At 47.6% G+C, this 16240-nt stretch overlaps 3 protein-coding genes across 3 annotated transcripts; all 3 read right to left on the bottom strand.

Moving 5' to 3' along the window:
- Positions 1-285: 285 nt before the first annotated feature.
- On the bottom strand, positions 286-6651 carry B0J16DRAFT_402399 (uncharacterized protein; the record flags this gene model as incomplete). Its single annotated transcript, XM_046132651.1, has 11 exons — positions 286-449; positions 505-737; positions 790-913; positions 966-3149; positions 3209-3254; positions 3317-4122; positions 4184-5246; positions 5296-5891; positions 5921-6001; positions 6046-6491; positions 6548-6651. 11 exons carry the CDS (start codon positions 6649-6651, stop codon positions 286-288), a joined length of 5847 nt encoding a protein of 1948 aa, XP_045979623.1.
- A 762-nt stretch (positions 6652-7413) lies between these two features.
- Positions 7414-9806, bottom strand: B0J16DRAFT_346215 (uncharacterized protein). The gene has a single exon (XM_046128411.1). It carries the CDS (start codon positions 9587-9589, stop codon positions 7454-7456), a length of 2136 nt encoding a protein of 711 aa, XP_045979622.1. The 5' UTR covers positions 9590-9806; the 3' UTR covers positions 7414-7453.
- Positions 9807-11549: 1743 nt separating this feature from the next.
- B0J16DRAFT_364025 (uncharacterized protein) lies at positions 11550-15571 on the bottom strand (the record flags this gene model as incomplete). The annotated part of the gene is made up of 4 exons (XM_046129910.1): positions 14325-15571; positions 13457-14261; positions 12030-13407; positions 11550-11951 (listed from the first exon to the last, which is right to left on the bottom strand). The coding sequence occupies exons 1-4, from the start codon at positions 15496-15498 to the stop codon at positions 11550-11552; spliced, it is 3759 nt and encodes a 1252-aa protein (XP_045979621.1). The 5' UTR covers positions 15499-15571.
- Positions 15572-16240: the final 669 nt, after the last annotated feature.

Genomic DNA, 16240 nt, shown 5'->3' with positions numbered 1-16240 from the left:
CAGAACTACCGTGTTATCGCCTAAGTATTACGTAGAGCTAGCATAATATAGATATATATCCTAGTTGAATATTTTGCTTTAGTGGTTAATATTTAAAAGGGCAGTCCTATAGTCCTATTAGCTTAACATAACAAGGCAATCTAACGTCCGTCTCAAGGTAAACAACAGGCGATCTGGAATCGTAACGAGGCCTACCTGTACGTTTTTCAATTCTCAGTTACGGACCCAACGTTAGCTTTTCCACTAATCAAAGAAGACATCGTATAAGAAGGACATGTGATATATTCATCCGCTACACTGCAAGACCTGATACTTGAAAGGATAGTTCCCGGTTCCGGAGAAGTTAACTCTAAACCGGAGTCCTACGTCCTCTGGGTCTAACCCAAACCCAATATAGGGGTACATCTTTCCTAGCCTAAAATTGTCTTTTGACTCTCTAAAAGCCTCTCCTGTTAAACAGTTAGCACTTGGGAAGATAGACATCCATCTATTCCAGTCACATACCCATTTCGAATTTCTCACCGTTCTTCGTACAGAAGCCCTGTCCAGTCTTTATATCAAGGTACACGCCCACAGTATCACCCTTACCGTAAGAGCTTAGGTAAACGTCCCGGTCTCCTTCTTCTTCATGAATAGCTAAAGACCCATTATTGCCAGACCAGCCCCAGTACCTTTCGTATCCATCGGTTAATTCATCGTCCTCACAGCTGAAGCCACAGAAGCCAATAGCAATTTCCCTATCCGATCATCAGTCTCCGTTGGCAACATAAGCTAATTGACATGCATTACCCTGACATTGAGATGTTGATAATTTCCGTCTCGAAGTAGAAGTGGTCTGCCGATGCGGGAATACAATATCTAGTTCTCATATTGTTATAGAACTTCTCGTCTGAGTCTTCTGTGACAGTGAATTCTGAAAGCTTTAAGTCATTAAGATCGCAGGGTTCGGGTTAAGGGTACCTTACCAGAAACATCGGTCTGTATGGTAGGATCGTCGGAATGGCAAGCAATGATTTCAAAATAATTCCAGTTCTCTTGTAAGCTGCACCTCCAGTCTATTGCTTTCGGTCTGGTGTCAATCTGCTCGGGGGTGAGAATTCGTCGCAGCTGGGTAGCAAGACCGCCTAAAGTCCCACAACTGTCGTAGCGCTCAATGTAGGTCGCGCAGGACCATCCGTCAATGTCTCTGCCTTGTTCGTTGATGGTTTGGCTTTCTATTATTTGTCGTATCTCCTCATTAGAAAGTGCAGCTATCAGTGCGTGCGGATCTTCCACAGTCAGCTCGCCGGATCCAAGCGCTTCTCCAAATGGATTCAGCAACGCCAACGCGTAAGTGTCGAAGGCCACGTCTCCATCGACCTCTATTGAATCCCGCTTTCCAACAAGCCAAAGCAAGAAGTTCTGAGCTCGGCCTTCTTGAATAATCTTCGTAAATCCATCTAGAATGATAGACTTCCACTCTTCGGAGTCGTCGAGCCGACAATCCAGAGCCATTTTCTTCAAACATCGAAGTCTTTGGGCGGGGCTGGTCCGATAGTGTAGTAGCAGGCTTCTAATCGCCTTGTCGCGATCCTTACCCCTCGTTGCGGCGGCGATACAGTATTCTAAAGCCGTCCATCCGCTGCTGTCTTTCTCTTCAAGCTTAAGTCTGCCATGTTCCTCCTGACTGTGTTCCGGATACTTGTCTAGATCCTTTTCTACCATAGTATTCAAGATATTGAATTGACCCTCCTGGACACAAATGTGTAACGGCGTGTAGTTGTTCCACCCAGGTGTGGTTTTGTTTATGTCCGCTCCAAGGTCAAGAAGCTGCTCGACAACCTCGGTGTGCCCTAATTCGCAAGCCCAGGAAAGAGATGTTTGTCCATTGGTTTCGTCTCCCACATCTACGATATCTTTCCATCGACTGACAACTGCTGGTATCATTTTTGAAAGCCCTCTTCGGCTGGCAGCAAGCAGAAGTGTGTCTCCGGAGTCATCGAATGGATTTTCCTGAACTTCCGTCGGTTTTTCGAGGCCTATAAGAAACGATGCAATGTCCTCACTCCCTTCATCGATGGCTATGTGAAGTCTAGTCCTTCCATACGAATCTCTCTTAAGGGTGTTGGCCTTCTTCTCGACCAGGGTTTTGATCATGTCGAGACCTTCGGCATGAAGGAGAGCGGTTTTCTGATCGTCGTCAACCTCATCAATAATCCCAAGGCCTTGCACCGTTAGTAAGGTCTCTGCAACATCTTGCAGGCCACTCTCGGCAGCCAACATAAGCGTTGTAATGTTTCGATTGTCTTTAAGTGAAGTATTCGAGCAGAAATGCCTCGATTGTCCATCGACTGTAAGGTCAAATCCTCTGATGAGGGGTACGGAGATTCCTGTTCGTCCCTCCAGGACAGCATAGTGAAGAGGCGTTCTACCATCATCATCTTTGGCATCGAGGAAAAAGTCGTCCTCCAGTAATTTATGGATACTACTTTCGTCTGCAACCTCAATAGCAATGTGAAGAAGAGTCCTTCCATGCCTATATCGACAGTCGGGATTCCACATTGCAAACCTCAGGAGACTGTGGCTGCGTTCTGCATCCAAATATTGGATGTCAGGCTGTCTTGTCCAAGAGGGATCATTTTCTGGGATAGAAACACCAATTGCTCTTTTCTTGCTTTCCACATAGTAGTCGACGGATGTCTTTCCAAGCTCATCAAGGGTGTTCAGGGGTGCTCCCAATTCCCGCAACTTGAATGCGACCTCTTCATGTCCAAATCTGGACGCGATATGAAGCGCTTGACGGCCCCAAAAGTCTTTCTTCTGGAGAAGAGGCAACATATAGTTATCTCTTGCTATGGTGTTGAGACAGTACAACTGTCCTTGCCTCGCAATCAGGTGGATGGGGGTCATACCATCGATGCCGCATCCTTGGATGGCTGTCTTTCTTTCCTCAAGTGTCAGATTAGACAGTATTGTATCGAGCTCAAAGTACCTTCCTTCAAGGCAAGCGATGTCAAGGGGACTTCGCGAATAATGGCACCGCAACCTGCATACTTGAGCTGCTATTCCCGCCAAGGACGCGTGAGAATATATATATTGGGGAGGTCCAGCGATACAGCTGTAATGGTAAGGCGTCCATCCAAAGGCATCCCTGGCGATTGTATCTTTATCTGGAGACAAGCTAATCAGCGAACTATATGAAGGGAATATATTGAATGATTAAACAAACCATCCGCCGGCGAATCCCGTAAAAGGTTTAAGCTGTCCATGTCGTACTGAGATGATGTAACTTAGTATCATCCGAGGCAGGATACTAGAGGGAAGAGCGTCAACTTACAGTTGGATAAGAAGAGGACGCTAGAAGGTGATATTTAGTAAATCCCAGTGTCTTCATGGCATAGAAGTCGTCGAGGGGTCTCTCGTCCAGAGGTTCTCCGGGAGACCTGTGTATCCGTTCTGGGCATCCAAACCTCTGGAAGATATCGTGGAGCATGTTCAGGCGGTTCTGTTTAGAATAAACCGGGGAGAGTCTTTCAAAAATGTCAGTGAATCGCGCTGTAGCAAGCTTATGAACAACGATTCTGAGCTTATCGTTCAGTTCTGGAGATGGTTCGTTATACTCATCGTAGTTCTCGCAGGCAAAGAAGAGAAAGTCCACGGTGGCTATGACTATCCCAACATCCAGTTTATCCTCGATGCTCATTATCCCTCTCTTGATTGTCTCCAGGAGTCTTTCGTGGCAGGCCGCTATTTCCAGCCATCCAGAACCATGGTTCATCCGAGGAACGAGCTTGAGAATTTCCTGATTAGGCAAGAGCTTATGAAAACTGAGCGCCGGGATGATACAGAGCAGAATTTCTTTTCTGCTGCCCATTCCGTAAGATTCCATCTTATCTATCAGCTTGTCCAGACGCTGATGATTGAGCTTGAGTTTGGGCCAAGCCTGATCGAAGTCGTAAGACTCGAAAGTTCGAGACCTGTCCACTTCAACCCTGTTCTGGGCATCGTCGTCTGTCGGTTGCAGACAGTCCGCAGGTAGATGTTGGGCGACCGTCCACATAAAGCTTGTAAGCAAATGCTGTGCGAGGATTGTGGGGAGAGGCGCCTCTGAATGGACTCCGAGCTCTGTCTGTTGGCCGGTATCTGCAACTCTTGATTAATACGTGGTAAAGTAAACTCGATTAGAAACCTAGGGAACACTTACCATCTGTTTCGACGTTCACTTTTACACCATTGAATCCAATGGCGATATCTGAATCAGCTTTGACTCTGATCCATTTACCAGACCTGTTTCTCTCATATCCCCTTTCTTCACTCCCCTCGGCGATGAGATTATCGACCCACCAAGATATGTCCCGTTTGAGTACATTGTCTTCCAGGTTGTTCCCGATGATACGATAGAAATCACAAATAAGTGAATCTCCATTCCTCTCTCGGCGCCATTCTCTAGCTCTCTTGCTATATCTGCTATCGCCCGTTTTATGCGTATCATCGGTGGCCTTCAGCCGTTTAGCATCGATACTTGCCATCCAAAGTGACATTGCAGCATCTAGAATACCAAGGTCAACTTCAAACCTGCCACCTGACTTCTGCGGAGGTGCAATCATAATCTGAATAACGTCATTATCGCCAGTTTCTGTCGAGTGCCTCGCTTCAATGAGCCAATTCAGATATTTTAGCTCGCTTGACCCAAGAAAGAACTCATTCATGAACAATTCGATAGACTGCGTAAGCGCAAGTGCACTGGGTGAAGATCTCGTTTTCCAGCGTGAAAGATCGCCGAGACGCTTTCTTACACGCAGAAGGTGTTGGCTAGTTGGAGATGGAAGATTTGTAACCGTGGCCTCTTGAAAGTCTCCTCCCGTATGATTACTGGTGATTTCAGCGCCTAACTTCCGTGCAAGGTGTACAAAGTGGCGAGAGAAATGTTCCCTTGGGTCAGCAGTGACAATACTCCATGTAAAGCAATCTTTTGGGTCCGATCCTTCCCCATCACGCTGTGACACCCAGTACGACGACCGAGGTCCCTGATTGAACACAATTTTAATGGCGAGGAAGTCTATCTCATACCATTGGAAAGCGTGGCAATGTTCAATGGGCTTCCCAAGCCGCCTTCTAATTGTTGCCCTGATCAGTGTCATAACAAATATTGCGCCGAGCTGGGCAATAGAGCATGGAAATGCAAGCCCTCGCAGGCCCATGAATTGAGACGTAAAGCCTAGAGCTGCTGCTAGAGCAGCTCCCGTGGTGAGCCACTCCCAGAATAGCTGTCGCTGATTTTAGTTACATGCTCCGTCATCTGACAAATAAACTTACTTCTGAGCCTGGATCCACGAGACTGTCTCTGTTTCTATGCCGTTCAGGCTTATCATTCCTGCTAGATGTGACTATTCTCTTTTTTGGACCTGCAGCAATTACATAGCCATTGAACGATTGATCACTGACACTCTGCTTCTTCTGTAGCCACAGAAGTCGTGGAGAATTACTCTCGTCGGCGGGTTCATCATCGGCGACGGCGATCCAGGAGTATTCGTCAGTGCTGCGTTCAACTATGAATGAACAAAGCCCAGTACCGAGCGACAAGAGAAGAGATCCAATAGCGTAGCATGGAAATCCATAAACCTTGGATTCAAAAATGTCTGACGATTTGGGGCTGACACGAAAAGCAACTAGGGCAGCAATGACGATCAGCCCTATTTGAATCATAATACCAGTGATGGCTGCTAGGAATATCTCATGATGCTTTATCACCAAGCGTTTGTCGAAGTGATCAGATGTGTGATTAAGTTGAATATTTGGCGCGCTCCGAAATGCTCGATCGGCCCCTGGTGGTAAAGCCCGAGACTTCTTACTTGTGCCCTTTGCTGCTATTTCTGGATCTTTCGGTTTGTTTTCATAGGCCCACTGTGATCCTGAAAAGGTAGTGTACAGACTCAGGTACCAATTTCGAAGCTGTTCCTTGAAACTCTGAAGATTGGTTTCGATGATCCCAGTACTCCGACCACGGTATTCTTTATAGTTCCTGATGTCAGTTCAAGCAATACAGATATGGGAGTATCAACATACCCGTGCATATAACATGTCCTTTCTCCTGCGCTGTTCGGAGGGAGTGGATACCACATGTTATTGCCTTGGGGTCATGTTTTGGAGGATTGTCATCAATCATCTGATCGAATCTCTTCCACTCATCTTCGCACTGCTCATACTGATGTGGGAAAATGAGAAACTGCGCGATCTCAGGATTTCCCATAGCTCGGACGATAGAGTTACCGTTGAAGATTTCGCAAACCTCTCCAGATGTAGATGACATAAGCTCTATTTCAGCTTGTGCTCGATTCTCTCGGGCGCGACCTATAAATGCTTTTGCTATGGGCATACCTTGAACGCGAAGGGCTCCAGTGATTGCTGTAATGATGCCCAGAGGTACCATCGCAAATATGAGGTGGTCTACCCATGTTAGGCTTTCGCTTGTAAATTGCTTTGCGAACTGATCTCCAAACAAGGCGAGGATTCTGGCAGAGAATGTTTTAGCTTTGCTTCCACATGGGCTTCAGTTATTATGACTTACGGGGCAATATCTGAAAGAAGATTGAAGGCGAACTCGGCATCGTCTGCCGCAGCGACGGGCATTGCCATAAAGGCCAGTATGAGGAGACTCATTGCTATGTTCATGGTAGCGAAAGTCACATTCTCCACAAAAAGAAGTTGTGATGTAATGAATTTATTTTTTTGAGGAAGAAGCGGGGCTTTCTTACAGGTACCATGGCGTAATATATAGAACCTCAATCAGGCTCTCAGTTAAGCGCTGTCAACTCTCAAATATAGGTGGTTACGATTGAGCCCGGTATGGTGTCCATTTAGCAAGGAGTAGGGCGTCCGAGTCACTGATTGGTCATGGGGGCCTCAATTTGTGTGGAGGGGCGGAAGATCATTCTGTTTCAAGGTGTCAGCGCGTCTTATCAGCATAAAAGGCGTTCAATACTACGCAGCCAAGACGTGCTTTGGGCGGCAAAAGGCAATTCGCGCGAGAGCCTGCTTTTCAGCTGACCAAGGCCCATGCTGACGGTAGTACAAAGTGGTAGAAGACGCCCTATCAGAGTTGAGGGTTAGCCTGTTAGTTGTGTACCAATAGTGAGGCGGACAGGCATCAACAGACGTTGATTGGTGCGCGCCTGTGATACCTGAATGATCTTTCAATGGGAGCTATAAATACATCTTATAATGATGGCATTGTAGACTGCAATAATTAAGTGGCATTAGTCAGAGCTATACGTTGGGTAGCAGCATTTGCTTGGGGTAGCCTCTGGGTAGAGTAGACTGTGGCTGAAACGTGCACAGACATCAGTTATCTAAAATAGTGCTACGAGATATATGGTCTACGTTCACCAGATTTAAGTCAACGGCTTTGAAAGATTGATAGTAAATGTATTATGTCTAGATATCTACTGTCTAAGTGCCCAACTAAAAGGCCAGATCATAGAACAACCTGAACAGTCTTGGACATGCTAGGGACGCCGTTGGACATGACAAAGAGGTAGTAGAATCCAGGCAAGAGGATACCGTTGTCGCTAGGCAGCTTAACAGAGTAATCGTTACCCTTCTTAGAAAAGTTGGTAAGAGGAACACGTCGCTGATCAGTGTTGACAGAGTGGGTAGCACTACCCATACGGACAAGAGACATGGTGATCTTGCCAGTAGCGTTGGTGACCTTGAACTTGAGAGTGGCACCAGCCTTAACACCCTTGGTAGTAAGACCAGCGATGAGAGGACGGTCAGCGAGAGAGCCATCCTTCTTGAAGAGGTAAGGAGGCTGGAAGATCTCGCCGTCGGCGTGGTCAGAGGCCTTGGGGCAGCCAGCAGTGGAACCACCGATCTTGTTGACGTAGCAGAGACCACCACCACCGATGAAGACGGTGGCATCGGGGAGGAGGATGGAGACGGAGTGGTAGTTGCGGGGAACAGCGTGGGGAGCGAGCTGAGTCCACTTGTTGGTAGCAGGGTTGTAGAGCTCAGGAATGAGGATACCGTCGGTGTTGGTGAAGACCATGGACTTGCGTTGACCACCAGTGACGAGAACAGTTCCGTCAGGAAGGACGACAGCGTTACCGAAACCACGAGGGAAAGCCATATCAGCGACACGTTTCACGGAAGCAGCCTTGTAAGCCTCGCCGAGAGTGGTGATGTGAGCGTGCTTGTTGGCGTCGGCGTTGGTGTAATCGGGAGCACCGCCAGCGGAGAGAATCTTGCCGTTGACAGCATCGTACATGACGAAGATGCCGCACATGGCGTCGATGTTGTCTCGAGTACCGGAAAGACGGACACCACCCTTCTGCTTAGTGCTGTACCAGTGTTGAGTCTTGGAGGGACCGGCCTGGAAGACACTACCCTTCTTCCAACCGAACAACCATGCGTGGTTGTCCTCACGCCAGATACCCTCGTGATCCTTGGTAAGCATGGGCTTGACGTCAGCGCCGGTGAGAAGAGTCCACTTGTTGGTCTTGGGGTCGTAGACCTCACCAGGCTTACCCTCGCGACGACCAGAGTAAGCGCCACCGATAGTGAAGACACGGCCGTCAGAGAGGATAGTGGAGGATTGGTAACCACGGGCCATCTGCAGATCGGGACCACGGGTGAAGGTGTTGTCGCGGGGGTTGTAGAAGGTGACAGCCTCAGCATCAGAGCCACCCTGGATAATAATACGTCCATCACCAAGTTGGCTCATACCAGGGCAGAACATGTCGTGGTGAGTATCAGCAACCTCACGACGAGCAATGTTGCCGGTAGGAAGGTTCATAGCACCGAACTGGGTGCGACCAGAGGCACCACCGAAAGCATCGGGGCCCCAAGAAGAAAAGAAGAGAAGCTCCTGAGACTGAGGGAAGGTAGGAACGACGTAGGCAGCGACGGGAATGAGAGGAAGACGGATGATGTCGGACCATCGGCCGAGGGTAGCAGGCTTGACAGCGGTGGGGAGTTTGACAACGCTGTATCGCTTGCTCTGAACCCAGAAGAGAGAAGCGGCAGGCTCAGCAGCCTTGATGTGGCAGACCTTGTCCTGGTTGTCGTAGACAGCCTTGCTGCAAGCAGCGATGTTAGAGCACTGATCAGCGCAAGCAGCAAGAGAAGCAACATTCTTGATCTGTCGGGCCGAAGCACCAACAAAGTCGGTCTGATGACAAACATCAAAAGTCTTACCCTTGCCCTTACGCGACTTGTACTGATGACCACCGGTAGGACAAACAGAGATAAACTTTCCCTCGTCAACATTCTTAAGAACGATGGCGTCAAAGTTGTTGTCATTCTCCCAGTTCATGCGATCAGCGTTAGCCTCATCCTTGACGTGGCAGACACGACCCTTCTTGTCGTAGACGGCCTTAACACAGCGAGGATCCTGGTTGCAGATCTGGGCGCAAGCATTGGTGTTGCGGACATCCTTGACGACCTTGAGACTGCCTCCTCCGTTCTTGTAGTCGGTGTTGCGGCAGATGGCGTAGTCGGCGCCGGATTGGGCGGTCCAGGTGGCTTCCTTGGTGGGACACTTGGTGAGAGCGGCGGAGGTGAGGGGAGAAAGTAAAAGGGCTCCTAGAGCCACGGAGTTTAGTTGGACCATATTGATTATGTAGTCTAGTTGAACGAATGTGTTGTTGTAGGTGTTATTGTAACGATAGTGTGGTTGTTGAGATAACGATAGTGTTGAGTCGGATTAATAAAATTAATTGTAATTAAGTACGCGCTGCGATCGATCACAAACGAATATTAGAAATGAAACAAATAAAGAAATAAACGAAGGAATTACTCGAACGAAGAAACGAGTACAGAGAAGGAGGGAATGATCCTGTCTACCAACAAAAAAAAGAATGGACGAAAAGAAGGGTTTTATGTTTCTGAGCGGCTGCCTCAATTGGGTTTTTCCATCCTTGTTCGATCTACTATGTTTAGAGCACCCTTGATCTTAATCGTCGGTCTGTATGGATGGAAATAATACGACTCCCCTGTATTGTGGAGTCGTCTAGGAGTACCTGACACTAACTAACCCGATGGGTCCATGCCAAGCAGGGACAATGCGACTCGAACGGTCCCTGGGCGGGTGGTTTTATTACTAACGCTATCTGATATAGCTCCCGTTCACGTTGCTGTGTGATGGTGCCATGGTGGAGAAGTCCTTAAGAGGACTCCGGGAGCTATGACAGTTACAGCTGTCATCTGGTTGAAAGCACGGGTGAATTTTTAGGCGAAGCCGTCTATCCATTCTTTAGACTTTATAGTCAGTTTGATATAGATCTTGGCTTTATCATTACAACTATACTCATATCAACACAATTATGCTTATCACAACTCATCAGGAAGTTGACTACGTCTTGGCAATAACACAGCGCTTAAGAAATCCGTTTATAAACACGACCCAGAATAAGTTGCATAAAATCCTTGTACTTCACCTGAGCGCTAAAACATCCACATGTGGTGAGAGGGTTATTATTTCCGTCGGGAAATATCTTGCCTTATCCGTACAAGCTGTGATCCGCAGTCCATTCTAAGAAGGAGAATCGTACCGGACGATAAACCCCGGTTTGGTTCGGCTGTTCCTGGTAGCCCACAGGGATTCAGGTCATGTGGGTCTGATAACGGTGCTCGTTCCACGATCCCCTTTTCTCGTTTGATGGAAGCGGGAGATCTGGTTTCCGTCGCTGGAAACGGTTGGGTCGGCCAATTAGATTTGTCTTGGCTCATAAGACTGATGTCAATAGGAGAAGTACGGGTTTAGACGAATGTCCGAAAGAAGGAAGGAAAAGTCAATTGAGCGGTGGTGACGGTCACTGATTGATGATATCAGTTAGCACTTGGAATAATGTCCGACGGCTAAACTTTTACTTTGTAAGATGGTATTCCCGATAATTATTGGTGGTTTGTGGTTGAATGCATTGAGCTAGCTCCGACGTAGCGATGACGATTGCTGATCTTTGCCTCATCGTGATAGCATTCTCAGCTGAAAGTGTTTATCGATCTCCCAGGGTAAGAACGCGACGCAGATAACCGGATACGCGGTATCCAATCTCCTAGTGTCATTATGGTCGCGCCGTCGCGTGCTGCACGCTCATTTTCATTGTCTCCCGTGAGTTACAGGATTGCATCAGAACAAGATCACATTGAACAGAACGTTACCCTGCAGCATCAATCGCATCTGTAGCGCTTCACTTTGCACAGCCTCATTCTAGAAAACTCTATTTATTTTAGTATAGAGGTGAATCGCAAGGGGCTGATGGATCCACGAGGCGAGCGTCAGACTTCTGTTACCCTACACCTCCAACCGGGTGTACCCGCCCCGGTCTCATGGTCCTCGGCCCGACATGATCTGCATTTTGAAGGTTTCGGCTTCCGACTGTGTCTTCATAGATGTTGACCGAGACAAAAAAAAAACCTTGTTACTTCGAATGCATGAGTGGAAAAGTCTCTTCAATAAGTTGGTAGTCTTGAAAACTGACAAATGACAACAGTTCGATGATGTCAGCTGACTAACCATCTTCGGATTGGCCGCATGACCTTGATCACAGTTCCGGCTCGGCCTATTCCCGTTACTTATCGTCGTGTAAATGCTCTACATAGGGCTTCTTCGTTCCTGGTGCGGAATCGACCAGTGTTCTGTTGATATATATCATAGTAAGTAGAATTGTTACCGTCATATTGCGAGTTCTGCCAAACGTCTCCGGGTTCCTTCGGATCATATTAGTGAAAATATCCATCGTATGGACTCTTTTCCTACATACCTCTGTTGCAACATAACCATGACCATTTCGACCTTCTATGTACCGGTTAGGCAATCTTTTCCACCTGGCAGGGTTCCATTGTACATGTCTCCCCCATTTCTTTCGTGAAGCAGCGATGTCCTTGGCGGTCTCACCCGAAAATGTCTTCACACGGGAATCGGCGCCATTGGCAAGGAGTATCTCGACGATATCCTTCCCTAGCTTTCCCCGCTTTCGATTCCACGGTGATACCCATGATGCAAGATGCAATGCTGTACGGCCATCGCGATCTTGAATATCTAGAATCACCCTATACTTCTCAGTTGCCAATAGTTTCACAATCTCTAGGTGGCCTCCATGAGCAGCGACATGGAGAGCGGTTTTGCCGAATGAACACTGTTTTTTCCAGTCTGCTCCATGTTCCAACAGGCGTTTCGTTATCGCCACATTCCCTTCGCTGGATGCGAGCATTAGAGCAGTTCGTCCGATGCAATTCACATGGTCTATATCGACATCCACTGCTGTAAGAAGTAATCCCACTACTTCATCTTTCCCAGCTCTTGCCGCTCGTGCTAACGCTGTTTGTCCATAGAACTCCCTAGCATTGACGTCTATATTCCTCTCTTTCAGTAACAGATTGACAGTTTCGACATGGCCCTTCTCCGCCGCAATCGACAAGGCCGTCCCGTGGGAATCTTGATGAAAATTGATCTCAATAGCCGGATGTTTAAGAAGCTTTTTTACCACTGAATGGTGTCCTTGCCATGCAGCAATGTTGAGCGGGGTCCTCGGGGTCCTCGTATTCATGTCGATTGCGTTTACGTCAACGTTCTTTTCCATGAGCAACCGCCTGACGATGTCAGTCCATCCCCTTGTTGCAGCGATCGAAAGCGGTGTCATTTCCGTCTCATCTCTGGTATTCAGTTCGCACCCAGCTTGCAGCAGGATTTCAGCAAAATTGTTCAATCCACAATCAGCCACAAGATGCAACCCGGTCTTGCCCCGATTATCTCGCCACGGGATAAACCTGCCATTCCTAGTCGCATACATAGCCTGGGCATAAGCCTCTATTTTTGCTGAGTCTGTCAGAAATCTAAGTGCAATGTCTTGCTGTATCTGGGATATATGACGTGCATGTTGGTCCCAGTAATTGGCCGCATAGTAGTAGAAAGGGTTTGTTCGAATGCGTGCTTCCATTTCTCGCTCCGTTTCGCATATCCCACTTTGAAAGGTATCGAATCCCAAATAAGTGATGCATGTCATGGCGATAACGTATTGTGCTTCTGGAAACCAGCGTTCCTGTGTTCTTCGGAAGTATTCCTTGGTGGTAAAATGAACTAGTCGAATCTCTCGGCTCTCATGATCGATTCTGACTAAGCCAGCACAAACCTCCACCATCTCTTGTGGGATATCACCTTTATCAAGGCTGGATTGGCCGATCTTGACTGCGAGCGCATGCTCAAGTTCAGACTCTTTCAACGGCCTCTCGGCACAAGTGACCCACGCCAAAAGCTTTTTAGCCAAGTCACGTCGCTTGCCAATTTGACGTTCGATTCGTTCCATGCATCTGTCATACGTCTCATCATACGCTTTCCCTCCAGTTGGTAACATAGACGATACCTCCATCAGATCATTCTCTGAGATTTGTCCGATGAGTAAGTTCAAATAAAGTGTCGCGAGCAGAAACCTGTGGCTGTTAATGTTTGAATACAGTTGCAGGGGGAGGCTTAACTTACATCCCGTCTACCCGAGCAATAATCTCTTTCTTGATCTTGCTGCAAAGCCCAAGATTGTTCTCAACAAAGTCTGGTAACTTGTGCATGTTGCCGTCTATGTATCTCTCGATGTCCTGATTTCTGGCATGTATTTCTAAAACAGCACTGTTCTGAAACTTTTGTTGGATTTTTGTATCATGCCTAGATGTTCCCAGAATATTTGTTCTTGTCTGAGCCTGAAGATCGAAGATCGCTTGGAGAAACCTCTTACGCGTGCCATAGTCCTGGCACTCATCAACAGCATCAACAACAAGAAATATCTTCGTGTACGTAGCTGCCACGGTATGGAGAGTCTTTAACATTTCCTCCCATGAGGGTCTCGTCTGGTTTCGCTGGTGATCTTGATAGAGACGCGACAGGGTACCAGGTCGTAGGCGAGCTAGTTGCTTCACCAAGGTTGCGATCAAGTTGTCAGCCGTCTGCTCGTTTTGCCGATCAAAATCACAGTAGATATATACGACAGCAATGTTGGTATCGTCTCGAAATCGTTGCTGGAGGTGATCGATGATGGTTGCTGCTATGAATGTTTTTCCCGCTCCAGGCATCCCAGGGCAGAGCAAAGTTTCGGGTTTAGAGGCACATAGCCACTTCTGGAACTTCTCTGATTCAAGAACCCACTGACCGGTTTCCGCTTGTCTCTGGCGAAGGACGTCACGATGCTTACTGCCGTGGTCGATGGGGGCTAGCCAGTTCAGAAACTTCTCTTCATCTTGGAGTTCCTGATTCCGAACAAGCCTTTTGGTTCGCCTATCTATTCTTTGGACTCCTGTCATAGTCATAATAAGTCAGTCTTTATTTTCTAACTAGTTCTCGACATTGTTCAACTGACCGTGCTTGATCTGTCCTATGGCTTTCATTCCCTGTACTCCAATGGGCGAGATGGTAAGAAGTAGCTTCTTACCATATGCAGCAGCCACAGCAGCAGCATACGGTTGCCAGTCCCACCTCTTGTATGAGTCGGCATAGTCGCTGATGCCCCGTATCACCAAGCATGGAAAATCATCCATAATACCAGCGGCCTCCATCTCGAAACAAACGACATTATCTCTCTTGGCAAGCTCATCGCGTTCCACGGCGTTCTTCACAACGGAATTCCCAGAGCCAATATTACCATAGTGGATCCTGGGTGTGTTTGTTGATCGGGGAGTTCGACGCACTGGCTTGTATCGGAGATACCATAGGCTAGCGATCCACACAGAAGACATAGTGCAACAGGTCCAAAGAATGACTGACAAACCCGACCGTCGGTTCTCGTAATCCTCACGCCATACCTGCAAATAAGTGGCGGGGAGTAATAATGCAGCACCACATGCAACCAGAAGGTCGGTGCTCTTGGTGGTTTGATAATGATCTGTGTTGAAGAGAACATCTTTTGCTCTCTTGGGATATGTCCATTCTTCTTCCGGGTCCTCTTCATCCCCCAACTTGTCGTTGACTAAATCTGAGATACCTTTGCTCAGATTCTTGGTGGTGTGTAGGGTTTTCATTGCTGCTAGCAATAGGCCCGGAGGTTTGTTCAGGGTTCCCCGACGAACAAATCCACCAATCTCCCTCTTGCCCATGTCGTATTGAATCACTCCTCCACTGTTCTCGGTCGGTTCCGACACGACAATGTCACCAAGCCGAACATCGTTCCAGGAAGGGTCCTTGCTGGGTACACCTCCTCCCACACCGACCATAAGGCAGAACTTCATGTTTGGAAAGGTGGTTTGCATGGACTTGGCCGCAGTGGCTGCTCGATTGTTTCCAGCTTGAGGGAGTGAAGTAATTGCAACATTGTGTGGTCCAATACGTCCCAAAAGATAGTTATTGCCGTCCTGTTCGGACTGAACCCTCAGTGCCACGTGCTCTTCATCCAGCATTGTACGTGCCGCTTTCAGCTCGCATCGCAGGGCACAAATCCAGCCGACTGTGTATTTTTCCGGTGGCAAATACACCTCAGCTTCTCTCTCACCCGTTGTGTCTTGACTCTCATCCATGCTACTGGACGTGTCCCAGGCCATTTTCGTATCAGCTGGCTACTGTGTCCTTGTGTATGTGTTTTTCATTGGTGTAATGACCGTTGGAGAACCGTTGAAAGGATCATTGGGTAGAATGTACCAGTGTCACGCCTTATTGATGAGAGCCTCGCTGCTTTATACGTAGGACGGCGTTACTAGCCTAATTATCTGCAAATTTTTGGGCTGTTCCACAAACATTTCCAGGCTGGAGTGCAATCGATCTCATAGGTGTTTCACTTGACCTTAGCATCCAATAACAAGCCACATAATGCAGCCACTGTCTTCCATTTACTTCATTCGGAAAGATGAGGCCTCCCATCTCGTATTCCGAACTCGCAATGGCTGAAACATCAAGCGCTGAGTCGGTAAAGGGAGAATATTGATTCGCTGTTTTCCCAAATGCTGAGACATGGTGAGCCTGGTTCATTTGAGTTGCTAGCATCTGCCACATGATAGGCTATAATTAAACAAAGCCTTTTTCCACTTCCTTCTAAAATTGATCCTATTTCTGTTTCAACTTTGGTTGAAAATGCCCCCAACCATGTCAGTCAATGACGCGTAATCTGCACTTCTAACAACCCTCTCGTTCTGAACCCACCATATGTAATTTGGCGGAAGCCGAGAGTAGTTGGCAATTCGGCTGTGCAATATTCTTGCCAACATTACTGATACATAAATTCAGTTATTATTAACTTGAATCTTCCTGAGATTTCTTCAGATTGGGTACAATAGCCTTATAGAAATT

This window comes from Fusarium flagelliforme (assembly GCF_020744385.1).
Source record: "Fusarium flagelliforme strain FIESC 12 MPI-CAGE-AA-0113 chromosome Unknown B0J16scaffold_6, whole genome shotgun sequence".
NCBI classification, from domain to species: domain Eukaryota; kingdom Fungi; phylum Ascomycota; class Sordariomycetes; order Hypocreales; family Nectriaceae; genus Fusarium; species Fusarium flagelliforme.
Note: the sequence above shows the minus strand (reverse complement) of the source record. Positions and strands in the feature narration are given on the sequence as shown.

Coding starts and splice junctions, on each gene's coding strand:
- B0J16DRAFT_346215 (XM_046128411.1), bottom strand. CDS start 9,589: ATGGTCCAACTAAACTCCGTGGCTCTAGGAGCCCTTTTACTTTCTCCC.